Source organism: Streptopelia decaocto, assembly GCF_964273445.1.
Source record: "Streptopelia decaocto genome assembly, chromosome: 3".
NCBI classification, from domain to species: Eukaryota; Metazoa; Chordata; class Aves; order Columbiformes; family Columbidae; genus Streptopelia; species Streptopelia decaocto.
This window is the reverse complement of record NC_138656.1, coordinates 87,220,849-87,238,475: the sequence shown is the minus strand read 5'-3', so window position 1 is coordinate 87,238,475 and position 17,627 is coordinate 87,220,849. Positions and strand designations below refer to the sequence as shown.

The 17,627-nt window shown below is 35.3% G+C and overlaps 1 protein-coding gene across 1 annotated transcript in view; it reads left to right on the top strand.

Annotated features, from left to right (window-relative positions):
* The window catches only part of MEI4 (meiotic double-stranded break formation protein 4), a gene marked incomplete at both ends in the record, with an annotated part of 61,128 nt that overhangs the window by 15,114 nt on the left and 28,387 nt on the right, over window positions 1-17,627 (top strand). Inside the window, one exon of the mRNA XM_082048963.1 lies at window positions 10,401-10,532. Within this exon, the coding sequence (XP_081905089.1) occupies window positions 10,401-10,532 (132 nt within the window). The remainder of the gene's footprint in view (window positions 1-10,400; window positions 10,533-17,627) is intronic.

Genomic DNA, 17,627 nt, shown 5'->3' with positions numbered 1-17,627 from the left:
AAATAAATATGTAGAATTCAGAATTAGTAGTGGAAATTGTATAACTAATTCTTCATGTGCTGTGTACCAGAATATCTCCCAGGGACACATTATGCTTCAGTTTTAATCATCACTGTTTACTCAAGTGGTGATTGAAATATCAAGATTATAGGTTTAAAATAAAATTACCATTAATTACAAGGCTGTCATCTGGAAGGAGTGGCAAACTGTATGAATTTTGCTTCCACGAGGATGCTTAAATGCCTGCAGTATAAAAACATTAGGAATTTTGTTGTATCTAACCTTACTAACTGTCAAAAAGCATTCATACAGCCAACCACCAATGTGGCTTTAGTGTTTGACACAACTTTCCCTTTGCCATCCTCACCTATAAAACTGTCAGGAGCTGTCAGGGAGAACAAAGGGCTGTGAGAAACACCTTCAAAAACTGAACAAAGAGAGAAATGGCTGTGGATTACACTTAATGCCTTGTCTTCAAAAGCAATCCCAGTGTTTTGCAGAGCAAATTAAATAAGTTAAAAAACCTTTGAGAATTGGAAAAGAGATAATTCACTCTGCATTAGATGTAAAGAAAGAAAAAACAGCAGCAAAATTACTTGCTGTAACTGCTGAATCCCTTTGTTTGAGATGTTTCTAATTATAAAGCCCTGGAAGTTGTAGGAACCAGCAAAGGCATGTACTCAGATTTTCTGCCTGGATTCAGTTGCCTAGAGCTGTGCAATTTGGATAGAAATTTTTTTCCCAGCTCATTGCAGTGGGACACTTCAGAGAGGACACTGAATTCCTTTTACATGGACAGTGTCTGGAGCCTGCCTGGAAACCCACTGAGGTGAACTTGAGCTGGCTGTAGCTTTGTGGTATGTGGAGTTAGATTTAAAGTCAAATCCCTATAACAGAAATTAAGATACTTCATACATGTCTTATTTACATCCGTTATATATATAGCTGTGCAAGACTTTGAAACAATTATTGTTAAGGAGTTCAGAGTCTCATTTGTTACTTTGGAGAGAGAAGAAAAATGCTTTTACATCTGGCTTCTTTCTGTGTGGTTCAGCTATATTCAAAGCTGTCACGGCCAAATACAGTCACAGGGTGCTGCATTGCAGAGGATTTATGTGACGTGATCCCCAGTGGTGTCACATTAGTTTAACAGCATTGTTGACAGAAGTTCAGTTCACTGCTTGTACTTCTTTTATGTGCAGGTGATACTGTTGTTTGGAACATGGCTAATGCATCAGTTGTGTGCCAAAAGATCCTGGCCTTGACCCTGGGTTCTGTACAGAGACCTGTGTCTGTTTCTTGGACCTCTTGTTTTAAGTAGATAAACAAAACACCAAACCAGAAGACAATGCTGCATTGCCTTCAGAATTCTAGAGTAAAGGCAAGCTGTGTAGGGTTCTCAGGAGAGGCTGCTTTCTTGTGCCTTGTTCGTGTTCAACAAGTACCTCGTCCATCTGTCGCACCTCACTCGTAATCTCTTTCAAACAAGACCCAGAAGCAAAAGAGCTGTGTTTCAGTGAACTGTGGTTGGTTGCTTCTTATCATGCTATGTTTAAAACATCAATACTGACTTCAAAGATGCTGTCAAGAGTCATGAATTGTCTGCTCCTTTCAAACAAAGAAGAAAAAAATGTTACATGCTGTTTCCTTCCTCCTTCCTCCATTTTTTTCCTTTTTTCCTTTTTTCCTTTTTTCTTTTTTCTTTTTCTTTTTTCCTTTTTTCCTTTTTTTCCCTTTCTTTTCCCTTTCTTTTCCCTTTCTTTTCCCTTTCTTTTCCCTTTCTTTTCCCTTTCTTTTCCCTTTCTTTTCCCTTTCTTTTCCCTTTCTTTTCCCTTTCTTTTCCCTTTCTTTTCCCTTTCTTTTCCCTTTCTTTTCCCTTTCTTTTCCCTTTCTTTTCCCTTTCTTTTCCCTTTCTTTTCCCTTTCTTTTCCCTTTCTTTTCCCTTTTAACCATTGTACTCTTTGGAAACTGGCCACCCTACCTTTACGGTTGTTTTGAGGTTGTTTTAAGAGTATCTGAATGGATACTGGGACATGGCCATAGTGTCTAGGAACTTTTCTTATCCTGTTTGAGACTTTAATGCCCATTTTCACTTTTCTCTGTCTTATGTTCCATCTAAAAATCTTTATGTAGAATTTTGCAAATTTTTGAATATTACTGATGATATATTCAGTAGAAGAGCAAATGAATGAATTCTAAGTAGTAGTTAAATACCTTTACTGAATGTTTGTGTGAGAAAGGATTCACAGTTCTTGAAAATACCAAGTTGAAATGTAGTACAGTGAAAAGCAGAAAGAGAGAAATGTTTGAATTTCATTGGCAGTTACATAATAAAAAGTATGGAAGTGTGTTTGTGCAATTGAAAAAGTACACATTCTTGAGAACCAGGGTTTTGAATATTTTCTTATCTAGGATACAATTAATTTTATTCATTAATGACTGCAAAATGCCTGGGGGAGAGTAATCATAAACTTACTCTGATGATTTTAATACATGCAACAGTATATATTTAAAATATGCTCCAACAACTAGTTGTGGATGACAGTAAATTCTCCCAGCCATGTACAGTTTGCAGTATCCTTTGTCAGCAACTGCCAGGACAGTACTTACCTTAGTTCATGAGAGTCTTGCTTGCTTAGGGACACAGAGGATTTAATAATAGTTATTCATGTCACTGGTGGCTCCCAAGTATAAAACTAGTGGGCTTCTATTTTCCTATATTAATTGAGTCCCGAGAGGAATATCACAGCTCTTGAGACATGGTGTATTTTCACTGGCCAAATAATTTTACTTACCTAATGGAAGAGGAGTTCATTTGTATGAATATCAAAAGATGTTGCCAGAATTTTATGGTCTAGTAAGAGTAAATATTTGAGTCACTTGATTGTTGAATTAAATTTTCTCAGCCATCTATTTTTTTTCTATGTAGAGAGCTATTTAAGTCAAATGATAATCAAAATCCATTGTCTTGTAAATCACTGCGGTCTAAAGCAATCACCAAATTGACCGACTTTCATTTACTTCAATAAAGTGGATCATTGGAGTAACTAGACAGGAATGAATGAAAGCAGATTTTGTCTACCTCTTAGGCTGTTGTCCACCTTCCCTCCTCAGTCAGCCTCAGCTGACATATGTCATACACTAAAGCTACAATTATTGACACATTACAGGATGATGTTAGCAGGGTGGGTTGTTGTTTTTTTTTTTTTACTAGTAGAGCAAAAAAGTTCTATTCATAGTTTCCAACCTGCCTGTATTGCTGTTTTGTCAAACCTCTCTTTTCCTAATAGTAAATAACTGTCATTTCCTGTTTTTATCCAAGTAATTAACTAATATTCATGGTATTACATATTATTTCCACTAGGAGGAGAATAAAATGATGGAATAGGTAGGTTTGGTCTTGAGTGTAACGTAGTCGGTGGTTACTCAAAGAGATGACATGACCACCTTAGTTCCATCACCTTACTTCCATCACATCATTACTTACTCCAGCTCTTTAGTTCCATTCTGGTCACTTCCAGATTGAGGTCTGGGTGGTTCTTGCTGTAAGGATCAACTTTCTCTTCACAGAGAAATTCAGTTTGTTGCTTTTAACAGAAATGGTGATTTCTTTTTTTTTTAGTTGTTATTTGTTTGTGTTTTTGTCTTGGAGGGAAAATTACCTCTTATATCCTCTAAGTTTTGAAGGTTGCTGTATATCCCAAGGGTTTTTTGATAGGAGCCCTCAAGCATTGCTTTAAATGTGTGTACATACTTTAATAATGACAATCTTAGGGTTTCTCTGTTCTTTTGCCTGTTTACTAATGAACCTTTTCTCATAGCTTAAATTCGTCATGGTTCTCTAGGAAATATTTTTGTATGCCTAAATAGAGCATGTGTTTGTGTTATGGTGATAGGATAGAAATGAAAAGTAAAATCTGTAGAGCCTGTTGTCTACAGCCGTTTCCAAAATAACTTGAGTATTCTTTGCCTAACTTTTTTGTGCTAAACTTCTGCAGTGAAGTCCACAGTCCTCCATTACGTAGCTCTGTTCCTCCTAGGTAATACCTGCCAGATACATGATGCATCTTTATGTGGTATTCAAAGTAGCTGTCACATTGTGGGCAGAGGGAAGAGTGAGGGATTGGGAAATAAGCATCTGAAATCCATTTTCATTTGCAGGGACTGTCTGTAAATCCGAAACACTTAAATGAGACATTGATTTACATCCCTGAATTTCTTTAAGGATGACCAGCTCACTTGTTGGTTAAAAAAAAAACCCTAAAAGCTAAAGAATACCTGTTTTCAGTAATTTATTCAGGGACTTTTTCTAATTGGAATCCATAACTCTTCTACTCTGGGTGAGCTCACGCTTGTTGTTCAGTGTCTTCTATATCCATTAACGGGGCTTGGTGACTCAGCATCCATGGGCAGATAGGCCGTTCTTCAGTCTTCTAGGCTTCTGACCAGGACTAGTTCAGAAGGAGGCATCAAGACTAACATAAATTTGAATCTTGCAGACAGGGAAGACTTTGTATATAGAGCTGCTTCTTCATAAGCAATAGAATATTTACAGTAGGTATTGTAAAAATGGGCAGCGGTATCACTCAGGGTTGTCTGAGAGTGGCAGCTCTTGTGAGTGCTCTTCGTTTAACTGGGACTGATACTGTCTTACTGTTGACTGTATTTACTGGATTTGGCCTCTTGGATGATTTAGATATTCAGATGCCTACTTAATGAATCCCAAGAAGATGCAGAAGTTCAAATACTGCTTGAAGTAAGTGTATTAGTGAAAACTCTGCCAGAGAAATCCCAAGTGTCTTAAGTAGTTACCTGGATTTCTTGATACATCAGTTTCTTGTACTTAGCCTTCAGATAAACTGATGACTTGTGTGTTAGTGTGTCATCAAGGCAAGTGTTGCCTTTTCTGTAAAGATGGTTAAAGTAAGGTGACACAACAAGATTCTTGGGTTTATTGTATGGAAATAGATGTTGTCATTTTGAGGTAGATAATAAATTGAATGTGTAGTGATTTGCAGTCCTGAATTCTTCTAAGGATATCCAGATTGTGATGTAGTTTTAGGTTGGGGTTTTGTTTGTTTGGTTTGCCTTTTTTTTTTAAATAAAAATACAGAAACTCATAACTGGATCTGTTATATGTATTTCATCTCATCAACTAGGTGTCATTATTTTATATATATTATCCAACTCAAGAGAGTGTAAAATATTCAAAATGGGAAAGACAAGATAAGTCTTCATCCTATGAAACTGGAAAAAAAGGTGAAATTGTGAATTTAGAATCAAAGACTTAGAGATAGAAATTCTGCAGTTACAGTAACACTAAAGTAGCATGCTCTTATGTTTAAAAGTGAAGGTTAAGAGGAAGTTAACTTGGTAGCAGTTTAACGCAATAACATACAAAGCTTTAGGAAAAAAGTTAAAAGAAAATAATAATTAAGCATTTAGCGATAAATTATATAAAATGCAATGTGAGTTTACCAGAGGTGCATTGTGACAGAACAGCACAAGAGCATTCTTTTTAAAATGAACTGTGTTTGCAGGTGGGAGTTTTAGTAGCTTTTATCTATCTGGTGTTCAGTAAAGCATTTGTTACAGAACTGATACTAGAGAAATATTAATGAAACAGAAAAATGTGTTCCTTAATGCTTTAATCTTTTGTAATGGATAAGAAAGTAGCACTTCTTAAAAAAAAAAAAAAAAAAAAAAAAAAAAAAAAAAAAAAAAAAAAGATAGTTACAATTAATGGGCTTCTTAACTGAGTTTTAAGAACTTTACATATCTAACGTCATTGTTTCTGATTTTCAAGTGCTAATCCATGCGTGTGCTCACAAAGAGAAAGAATATAAACAATGTCTAATACTTGAAACTGAAGTTAAGAGAAGTGAAAAGATTATTTGAATTCTGCAAAGAAAAAAGTTACCGAAATACTGTAATATAAAAAGCAGCTTACAGCAGTGAAGCTAACTGATGGGCCTAGTGGAGAACATCAGGTTTAGAGGAGTGAATAAAAGCATGAACAAGATTATGAAAGGGTGAAGGCAGAGCAAGGGCTGAGATGAGGTTTACAGGGCAAAGAATTGAATAATATGTATAAAATCCCAAGGCTTAAAGATAGGAGAAATAGTGCAGCATTAACAGGAGGAGAGATAAATAACAACCATCAAATTAACAAAGGAAGTTACAGTATGATAAGGGATACTAATATTCTCTGTATAAAATTGGAACTTTATTACATCAATTGACATTGAGTTAGTAGTGGAAGTCAACTTGGACTACAAGAGCAAAGGGCAAGGGTGATGTGAATTCAAAGGCAAAAATACTGTTTTGTTTTTAATACCTCACAGTTTGAGGATACCTGTATAATTATTTGCCTTACTCCTGAATTGCCAAATACGCCAGTCGCTTTTGGAAGAGTGCTGTTACTTGGCATTAAATTTGTAAGCTAATGAAACAGAAAGTAAGGTGCAGTTTTTGTAATTGCAGGGTGTAGTGTGGATCATGCAACTCTTAAGGAAATTTTAGGGACATGGTTTACTGGTGGACTTGGCAGTGCTAGGTTAACAGTTAGACTCTGTGGTCTTAAAGGTCTTTTCCAGCCTAGATGATTCTAGGATTCTGTGAATTAAATCTCAGCTGCTAGCATTAATAACAGCAACAACAAAAAGTTTCACTGTCTAAAAATCATGTAAGCAAATAGAGCCTTAAAAAGAACAATCATAATCATGTTTGTGTGTAAATAATCATGTTTGTGTGTAAATAAATACATTTAGTGTGCTCTTTGGGAGAGGTAGCATTGAAAAACTACTTTCTTGCATCTAATGCACACTGAAATCCGATTTAATTTCTATTTCTGAATTGTTGAATCAGTGAGTTTTGCCTGTGTAATTGACCAATGCCTAATGAAATTCCATTAGTTTGTAAAGATGTTAACCATGTTATATACAACTCTTTTTTTCATCGTAATATAAGATTTGTTCACAGTTCTCATAGTAGAACTCAATGGAGGGTAGAAGTGTTAATGAAAAAGGATTAGGCAAAATTTATCTAATCTGTACAGAGATATTTCTAATTGTTATCTAAAATCTTGTCAAGGTGGAGTGAATTTAACTTTGTTTAATGTAATCTGTTCAAAGGGCATCTGCAGGGTCGTTATGTACTAATTTCCACTGTTCTGTTACCAGAAAAAAAAAAAAAAATGTTGGTGTTCTTTGAAGGCCAAAAGAGGTGATTCATGAGTGGAGAAATCAGGTTACAAAGGGCATTGTCTATTTTGCCTTCTTTTTTTTTTTTTCCTCTCTTTGCTTCTGTTGGTAGCTGCAGCTATTATTTATAGAATAGTTGAGACTTCCAGAACATAACAGGTAAATCATACTAGTCAAGAAAATTAGGAAATTGTGTACTAAAATCCCATCAAGGCGGATTTCCATAGACTTAAGTGTCTTGCTGTATAAATTTAAATTTGAATTATAACTAACACTTGTTTTACTTCTGCTTAGGTTAAGAATGTCATGTATTATGTAGGTGTTGGCTTTTGTTTGGTTGTTGTTTTTTTTTGTTGTGGTCTTTTTTTTTTTTTTTTTAAACCCTTATGTACTCAAGCCATTACATGCAACTGCTGGTCAGAAAGGATTGTGGAAGGCTACTTGATATTTTGCAAGCTGCCCAGTGCACTGGATCCCAGGAACAACCCATCCACTTCTTCTTTGTGAAGAGGCACAAAAGGCTGGGGAAGACATGGGGCAGGAGTAGCTGTTAAAGAAAAAAAAGCACTCTCCTATGTGAAACATGCAAAATACTTTATATTCAGTTTTGTTTCATATTGAAGTGAAACTGATTTCTCAAGCATGTTATTTGCAACAAAAGTGTGAGGTGAAGAGGAAGAAGGAGCTGCCATAGCCACAGAATACCAGCTGGCTGCTGGCTACACTGTGTGTATGAATATTGATTCATTTAAGATTAAAGTATCTGCACTAAGCAGAGAACATTGTTGTGACTTCAGACAGCATAAATTTGAACAGGAACCTCTCATATCCATGTGAGTGCTGTAATTCAGCAAACAGGAATTCAAGGGTCTCCTGACTGCCTCACATTTTGAGAAAAAAAACTAAAACAAACACTAGTCCAGATTGTCTAGTTCACTTGCTTGCCAAAGGCAAATGAGCAAGTATACTTAATGTTATGCTCTGAAAATATAGAACTAAGAAATATGTATCCATCCTTAATTTATAAAAATAAATAAAAATGAGTGGGGACTTTAATGAACAAATGTAATATTTTTTAGCTTGGTTTAAACCTTGAGCAATGTTTTAAAAACGGTTGTACCCTTTTAGAACATGTGTGCTGTCAAGACAGAGCTATCTGGGTGTTGCAAACTTCATTTATATCATACAGTTTTAGTAGTCATTATGGAAGATCTTTCAAAATTGTAAATGTCTAGATTATTTTTAGGACAAAGACTCATTGTTTTGTTTGGAAAGGGATACATTTACAGTATATGGCAGTCTGATTTTAATTCATATGGCCTCAAAGCATATGTAGGTGCATGTGTTACATTATCCTTTCATATCATTTTAATTGTTCAGAAACTTATTTTTATCTCACCTTTCACATTTCATCTTTATGGAATCTTTGGTGTATACATTTATGAATGATTTTTACCTCACAGATTTTCAAAACTATATGTGTACAATTTATGAATTCTCTTTAATATGAAGAGTTTACTTTGTGTCTCTGACTGCAGATTTGATTCTGAGCATGATACTTGTCTGTCTTTGACAGTTTTCTTTTTATGTTTGTTTTGGGTTTATGTGCTGAAGTGAGATGCTTAACAGCCAAGATTTATTCAAGGTTGTTATCACTCTGAATGGGAGATTGTGTCATATTGGGCCGCTGATAGCCAAGCTCCTCAGCTGTAAGGGGCTGGTAAATAGGTGTTGCATCAACTAGGAGGGGAGTTTGAGCATCTGATCAGGCAGACAAGCAGTAACGTAACTATAAGTGGGAAGCTACCTAATTAACAGCTTTTACAGCCGAAGTTTTCAGTTTACCTCGCTGTCTTCTTACATAGCCCCAAAATTTGCCAGTAATGATTTTACAGGACACAGTGTTGAAAACCAGGGTAAAGTCAAGGTGAATGATACTCACTGCTTTCCCCTCATCCACTCGCCCGGTCATTTCACTGTAGAAGGCTGTCAGGTTGGTTGAGTAGTTTCCCCTTAATAAATCCATGCTGACTACTACCAGATCTCATTCCTGCTTTTTGTGTGTTTACAAATGGTTTGCTGCAGCATTTACCCTATGCAACTTGCAGATGGTGGGCAAGTATTTTTATTTGTGTGTGTGTGTACGCATGAGCTGGCTAGAGAAATAAACTAGATTGTTAATGGGATGTGATGGTCTGCTTTTGAGCGGTTAAGACATGGTGTTATTCTTAGACATGCAAATTGAGGTCAGAGTATCCTTTTGTCAGTCAAAAATACTCATCTACAAAGAGCCACTGAATATTAATATTGTAGGGGTATACATTTATATAAAAATACAACTATAGTTGTTATATTTAATGCATATTACTTTTTTCTTTGAAACAACTCTGATATATTTATATATAAAAATGATAATTTCTTCTAGCAGTGTTTTATGAAATAATGTTGTGTTTACTTTGTAGAGCAGTGTGTTTCATTACATAATGGCTTTACATTTATATTTCAGGGAACATAGAAAACAGTTTGTTACTGTGTTGTGTGGGGCGTTTTTTTAATAGAAAAGACTGTGGGAAAAATAATATATTACTAATATCAATCTCATGTAAGTTCACATCACTCCTCCTGGGGTTCAAGAGAAATGCCTTAGTTACAACTTGTTAAACAACAATATGAAAGTCAATTGTTTGAATTGAAGTATATCTTCTATCGGTTAGCATTTAATCAAGTTTATTCCTGATAACTCTATTGACAGAAAACTCCAGTTTAGCTCTTAGCTTGCTCATGCATTTGAATTTCAAAGAATTCATTTGTTCACTTGTCTACCTGTGACAAACAGAATTAATGTATGTGCAAGGTAGTCCTCCACTTTCTGTGACAGCAAATGGGAATGATGACAGCTAATGCTGAAAAGCCGCCTCCTGGGGAATTCACACTCTTGGAGGAATTTGTTCATATGACAGTTTCCTGTAGTGCTAATCTTTTGAGAAAGCAAAGTTTCTAGGTAATGGATGTGAATTTCTCATATATCCCATATGTATGTCATTACTAGAGTTTTAAACTCTCTAAAATTTTGAATTTTACTTTTTTTTTCAGTAAAACTTTAATATGTAAATCCCATTTCTGTTTAAGGTAATTGTTTCAGGTAAAGAAGACAGAGATGTATTTTCAAAGTTGTAATTTATTATTATTTCTCTTTAGTTTCAGGCACTGCATGCTGTATCACACACGCTGGTTTTACTGGGAAAGAACAACATACTAAGAAATTCTTTAATATCCCTTCTACTATCAGAAGTACGTCAATTTGCTGAGCAGCTCTTGCAAGCTCACCAGGTACTGTCATCTTTTCTTTTGGAGAAAGGCCCAAGCATGGTATCGGGGAGTGTTTTTTTCTGTTCGGACTGCTGGAGAGGGAAGATGTAATTTCCAACCCAAATTTATAGTATGTTTGAATTATAGTCAGAAAAGGTTTCATAAAAGCTGGTTTTGGACAACATAGACAATGAGCTGTGTCTTATTTTAAGTCACCAGTATCTTACCAGAGTTACTGATGGCAGTCAAAAGTGAACAGACTTTAAACAAATGTAAGGATAGGGAAGTGTGTAATAAAAGTAAAATCAAAACAACACAATCAGATTTTAAGTATAAATGAATTGCTTGTTTTTAACATTATTTAATCTCACCTGTTTTAACAGAATTAGTCATGCTCCTTTCAGCAGAGTTTTTACCAGTGGCAATGCAGAATTCTCCCGAGCTCCACACTGAAGAAAACCTTACACTGAGCATTGCACTTTGCTGAGTTAGTTGCTACAGTACTACTTAACCTTGCCATACTGTAATTAAGTATTGCTTTCATATTTCGTACATACAATTTATTTCTAAAAATTTCTAAAGGAAGTTTGACTCCTCTTTAGCTTCGCTTTACATTGGAAAGAATCATATATTTGATTTTAAGATAATAGTAAGAGACACTACAAAACTGTTTAACTTGCAGTTGAGAAGATGGAATGAAATCAGTGTCTTGTGATTTTGACTGTAAAAAATTCTCTTTAACTACACAAGTGCTTTTGATTTTTCTAATGGTAAATTATTTTATTACTGGCTGTGTAATTCATATGTGTATGGGAAGATAGTAAAAGATTCTATTAATATATAAATATAGAGAAGTTTGTAATTTAGTCCCTAAACAATTCTTATACCATAGCTGCTGATATAATAAATTGCTTAAATGCCAGTCTCACCAAGGTGGCTTGATACCCCTAGTTGATGTGTACTTTGTTTGTTTGTTTGTTTTCAAACCTCTGGGAAAGCTGTTTGATTTTCTTACCCCCTCCTCCCACACTGTCAAGAAATGGAAACCTTCTATTGTACTTCCTGGAGCAACTGAAGAAAGTTGTACTGAGCACTGAAAGGAAGGTACCTGTGCAGTGGGAGGAAATGGGAGATGATTTCCAGAGGGACAGAAATTTGTACTTTATTGGAGGGGAAAAAAAAATCTTGTGAATTTATTCTGTTTTTTCATACTTAGTATATGTGACCTGAAATTTGGGACAGTAAAATGCACTTGTTATTTGACTTTTTCACCTTCAGGATCAAATCCTTTTCCAGGTTAAGTCTTTGTAACCTGCAGCCCTCCCTCTCTCTAGTTTTAATTACCTTGCATTTGTGCTTGCTGCAAATCTTAGCCATTGTCAGTACATCCACAGTACTGATTTTCAGACTTTCTACTACCAAGAGCCTCAAAATACCTCCCACCTTTACAAGTGTGGAAATCTATGTTTATTATTGTTCAACAGGAAGCATAGAAAAATCTTCTGACAAAACACTTAAGCTTCACTTTCACCCTTTTTCTTTAAACACCCTTTTCTGTTCACCCAGCAAAATAATTTAATTCACTCATGTTCCAGAATTTAGAGCCATGTTTCCATCAGGAGAGTTTCCTGCTCTCCTTCTGCTTCCTCCCACTAAGTTGTCAGTTTGCCTTCTGCTACTGAAATGTGATAGACCCTTTTTTCTTTTTTTTCCCTCCTCTTTTTTTTTAACTGAAATAGTAATTTATTTATTTATATTTTCCTCACCCAGCATTGTAAGCACTTCTTGAAAATTAATGTATCTTGATCAAGCAACCACAAACCTTGACCTCGAACAGGACTTTAATGTAATCTTACCAAAGCTCATGGGGTTTCTTTTTGAGTCTTTTTAGAACATCTTGCATTTAAGTGACCATCAGTAGAATAAATGAGTTTCAGGCACTTAGGTGGATACTCCAATGACTCAGTAATCTTGAAAAGTTCATCCTCCAACACAGTGTTGGCCTTTTTCTGGTAATAGTGAAAGGTTCAAGGTGGCTGAATTTGAAGCCACAGAAACTGTGTGTGTATCTGTTGCTGACATTTTGTAGGACTATAAGATTTTGAAAAGCTGCAGTTTGTGTGGGGAAAGTAGGCAAAGTTCTGGTTTGCTTAACCTGCTGTGCAGTCAATGTTTTTAAAGTCTATGCATTTTTGCATTTAGTCCGAATAGATGTATTATGTTCATTTACAAACCCTTATACATTCCATATGTGATAATTATTTCTGGAAATGCTGCTTAACAAAAACCTTTCTACTTATCACAGTAGGACACTATAAACACCAGTATTTCTGACAACCTGATTTACAGACCTGCTTCTCAATGTTTCTGACTTTGTTTAGCATTACTTTTGGTGGGCATGATTCCAAAAAGGATTAATTTTTTTTTTCTTGTTTTGTAATCAAGACTAACAATATATCAGTTTGAAATATGCCAAGTGACAGGTTTAAAAAATTCTTCATAAATTAGAATTTGTGAAAGGATAATACTTTGTATAATCAGACTTCATTAACTGACAAGTATCCTAATCCTGTTTTGTTACTTAAGCAAAATTGCTGTTAATTGCAAAGGTGTTTCATGTCTTCCACTTAAGACAATTGAATTAGGGACTATGAATTTTAGTAATGATCAGAGGTGCGCAATACCTGTTTTATTTTGGTCTTGATTTTTGTTTCTTGTTGCTGTTATTAGATAGGAGAAATAAAGAAATCATCTGGGCCATGAATTCAGGTTAGCTTGCAATTAAATTTTAAATATTTGGTGAAAAACAAATTGAAAAAATAGTTTACTCATCCAAGCAAATTTATGGGGTTTTTTGGTATAATTTTTTTTTTTTTTAAAGATGAACATGTTTTCCGACACTGACTTGGACTGAATACAAAATTCTCTTTAATTTTTCTAGATTAATCATCTAGGTATCTCAACATTTCTGTTCTAACTTCCTCATTAAGACTTGAGCTCAGCTACAAATACTTTGTAAAATGTTTGCATTCCACAATATGCAACTCAGTATTCAATAATTTCTTTAACAGGAAGTGTGTTCAGCTCAGGTTGTGTAGGTTTGTGGATATGTCCTTTGATAAATATTGAAAATTTTTTACTTTAAAATTCTGACTGATTTTAGCAAGTTTGTATCTGTGTCTTCTTGGAACAACCTTATCTGTGTATGGCCCACAGTTTTAAAAAGCTATCTGTGCTCCTAGCTTTACAAATTAAAAAAATAGGTTGACTGTAGGAGAGTGTATCATATGAACTGCACCAGAAAAATAGATACTACTTCTCTGATTTTTATATTTTTCTCTAATTGACTAAATCATTAATCTTGTAATATATTTCACATTAAGTTATCATATTAATAATAAAATTTTGTTTAATATTTGTGCAAATATTCCCATGTGTTAATATAGAAAATAAAAATAAGGAAGGGACATGTAAAACAGTATAGTTATCCTGATTTTTTTTCCGCAGTTAAGATGAATTTCATGGGAGTAAACTCTCAAGCAAATTAGTAGTTTGCTTTAATTCATTTGAGTACTTCATCATGTGATTAAAGTGAAGCTCCAGCCTGGGTCACCTGAGGGGTCACAAGTCCTGCCAGCAAGCCTGCTCCACCCTGGGCTCCCCTCTTCACCAAGCCAAAGCCTCCTTTGGGCTTCTTTGTGGAAGCAAATGAAGGACTGAAATATTCCTGTGGCTGGAGACTGGAGAACCTTTTTTTTTTTTCCTGGCAGGCCTGCAAATTAGATTGTGAATGTCAGGATGCACTAGCTCATTGGTAATAAATCCATCAGCAAAATTGAGTTTGCCTGGAGCTATGTTCAGCTAGATAACAGAAAGTTTTAAAGTGCTAAGAACTTTTAATGTCAGGGTTTGTCTTCATAAGCCATTCTCCATGCAGACATTCTGTATCCAGTGGATGCTCTGGTCAGGTATGGTACTCACCATATGCTTTATTCCAAATGCTAGTGTGTCTGATGTGGAGAATTCTTCAGATAAGCTCCTCTTTCCAAGCAGTCTACTTCATTTATGCAGTATCTCTAATCTCTTCAACCATAATGTTTATATGTGTTGTAATAGAGTTTTTATATTTATTAGAAAGAAAAGCTATTCTGCTTTTCCCAGATATGGTAGAAAATGCCTAATATCATTAATTGGAAAAAAAACAGCTGAGAATATTATGGAACTAGAAAAGCGATATGCATTTTGCAGTCCACTGTTGTTCAAAGTACTAAAATGGCTATCCAACACGTTTGGCTATAAAAACTATAAAAGTTTCTACTGTTGAATTTACTAATGCATCAGATTACCAATACTTCACCCAGGTAAAAGAAAAAAGATTGATGATATGTAGACCTCGTGAAAATAGTTAAACTTATATCAGCATATCTGTTCATCCTTTTTAAGATGTCATTTATTTCCTTATTATGCTGGTAAGTACAGATTGTGACGTATTTCAAATAGCGAACTGTTGAAGATACTGCATAATAGTGCCCTGGGTAAATGGAAGATTAATTTTTATTTCATGTGACTGCTGATACTACTAGTAACAGAGGAAACAATGGCTGGATAGGATAATCAGCGGATCTGCATTTTGTCTTGTAGATGTAGACCTAGTTTGGAGATACAGACTTGTAAAAACATTAAATTTTACCCTGTAAGCAGGCGTGAAAGAATCAGTTGAGATTCAGTGTACATTGGGAGTGTGTCATACATCTTTGAAGTGTATACCTGCTTTTGCTGTATATGTCATCCCCTATTACAGATGAGATTTTAAGATGCATATGCCAGAGCTGGAAAATGACAAATGGTTCATGTGGTTTCTCTCTTTCCTCTCATACTGTCATAAAACGGTAGCACTAAGGAGAAAGGAGTTTAGAAGTTTTCTTACAGAGCTAAAAGGTAGCAGGGTTTTGACTGCATTTAGGTGCTTGACAAAATTGAGGATGACAATCAGAAAACCTCAGGTGTCCTTGGGAATACAAACAGCAAGTATCGTTTACATGAGGAGAACTCTATATTACTGTTGACTACGGAATTATTACTCTTAACATTGGTGAATCATCTTATTAATGGAAACATAATACTGACAAAGTACTTAATTACAGAAATCAGATTATATCATACTTGAACAAGTAAATAAGTAATATTCCTGGAAATATTTTTGTCTTGAATCGTGCGCAAAATGCAGCCTTAAAAAAAAAAAGAAACCTATTTGAATTCTTGATACACTAAAAAAAAGTACAATGAAAGCTACTTTAACTTCCTTATTCTCTGTGTTAATTCTGTCCTTTTGCTATTGCCTTTTTTACAGCTCAGTTAATCCTTTTGCATGCTTGAAAGCAGAATGTGAATAAGGGAAAAGTATCTGATTTTTGTGGCATATGTAGTATACCTGCTAGTTTGGAAGACCATTTGATTATTTCTTAATCTGTGTCTCCAAATAGGTAGTTTTAATGTTCCTGTTAACTTCTTTTCTTCACGGTGCATTCTTGCTTACTGACTGTGATTTGCAAAATGGAATGATGTTACAGAAAGTTAAGCACTGCTTCTTCAGTGCTTTTGGATATTGGAGTTGTATATGTGAATTAACGTATATACCACATGTACTCTTAAAAGTTCAGTTTACAGGCAAGGTAACATTTTGTTACAAATATACCCTCTGATTTTCTTTCTTCTTTTGGAGAATTGTTTAAAGCCTTCATTATGATGTACTTTTAGTACAGCTTCGCTAACTAGCTTTGCAGTTTATTTGATGGTTTAGTATTTCATATCTTCATAAAGTGGAAAAGTAAAGAGTTGTAGCCCCAGAATTTCTAACTAGAGATTAGGGATATAATGGATTTCTGTTTGGAAGAGAAATTACAGTTGCTAATTAAAACTGGCGTTAAATAAGAGCCTAGTTAAGTATAAAAAATGTAAATGCAAACTGTGGAATGATAGTGGATACTGCTGAAATCATCACTTCATCTTTCTTTCACAATATCCTTCTCATTTTACAGGACACATTAATGTATTTGGATTTCTTAGCTTCCCACTCACCTGCCCCTCTCGAAGCCTGTGGGACAGTCCTGTACAATATTACTTAGAACATCAGCTTGCCCCACTGGAACCTCGTTTATTGGTTTGCGTTTTTTTTGCTAGAAATACCTTTGAAGCTGTGTTTATCTACCTATAGAGCTTATGCATAACTGTCACTACTTTAAATCACAGTACCAGGAAGATTAACTGATGTTTGTTCAGTGCTTTCTAAAATGTTAAAGTACTTCTAAAAACTCATTATCTAGCTCACTGTGAGATGTTATAACCATTAAGCACATGCACAGTGCCATATCTTCTGCAGTGTGCCATGGTATGTCATCAAGCATAGAAAAACTGCTGCTGTTCTCGGCATGTTCTTCTTTGGTAAGCCGTGCTTTTCCTTATGAGCTATAGCGAATGCCACCACACCCAGAAAGTAGCTGCTGTCCCATGTTTGGCTCTGAAACATGCAGATGATGTACAAGTGATTAATAGAGTAGGTTTATGTCTGAGATGAAAGGGTTGGCTACTTGGAGTTTGTTTTGTAGCTAAGGTTGGGACTATGGTTTACACGGCTGAGATCTGCAGTGGGTTAAATCTGGTTTCATAGCTTATCTTAAATTTAGCTTAGATTTTGGGTGACAGCACTTATGTGGCTAGTTAAGGCTTGATCTGACAGGGCAGCAAACTACTATTAATGCTGTGTCCAGAGGTGGAGGCAGATTTCAGGACTAGTGTCAGCAGCACCTCCTGTTCATTGTTAAATTGACAGAAAGCGAGCAGCAACTGAGCATGTTTGGATCTGAGTGTTAGTGACATGAGTTGCTGAATTGGTGTTAAGGCAGAGACCGAAGCTTAGATGTCCAGGATTTGTGCAGCAGAGAATGTTTTGCTAAAGTTGAAGGTATTCCAGAAAGAAAAGTTGAAGTATGCTTGGGCAGGATATGATTTATATGGCTTGATTAGATTTAGGATTAAGACATTGTTGGTTGCAGTCTTGTTGCCTGTATTTCATCCAAGTCCAAGATACCTTTGCTGGGCTGAACCACAATTGTAAAC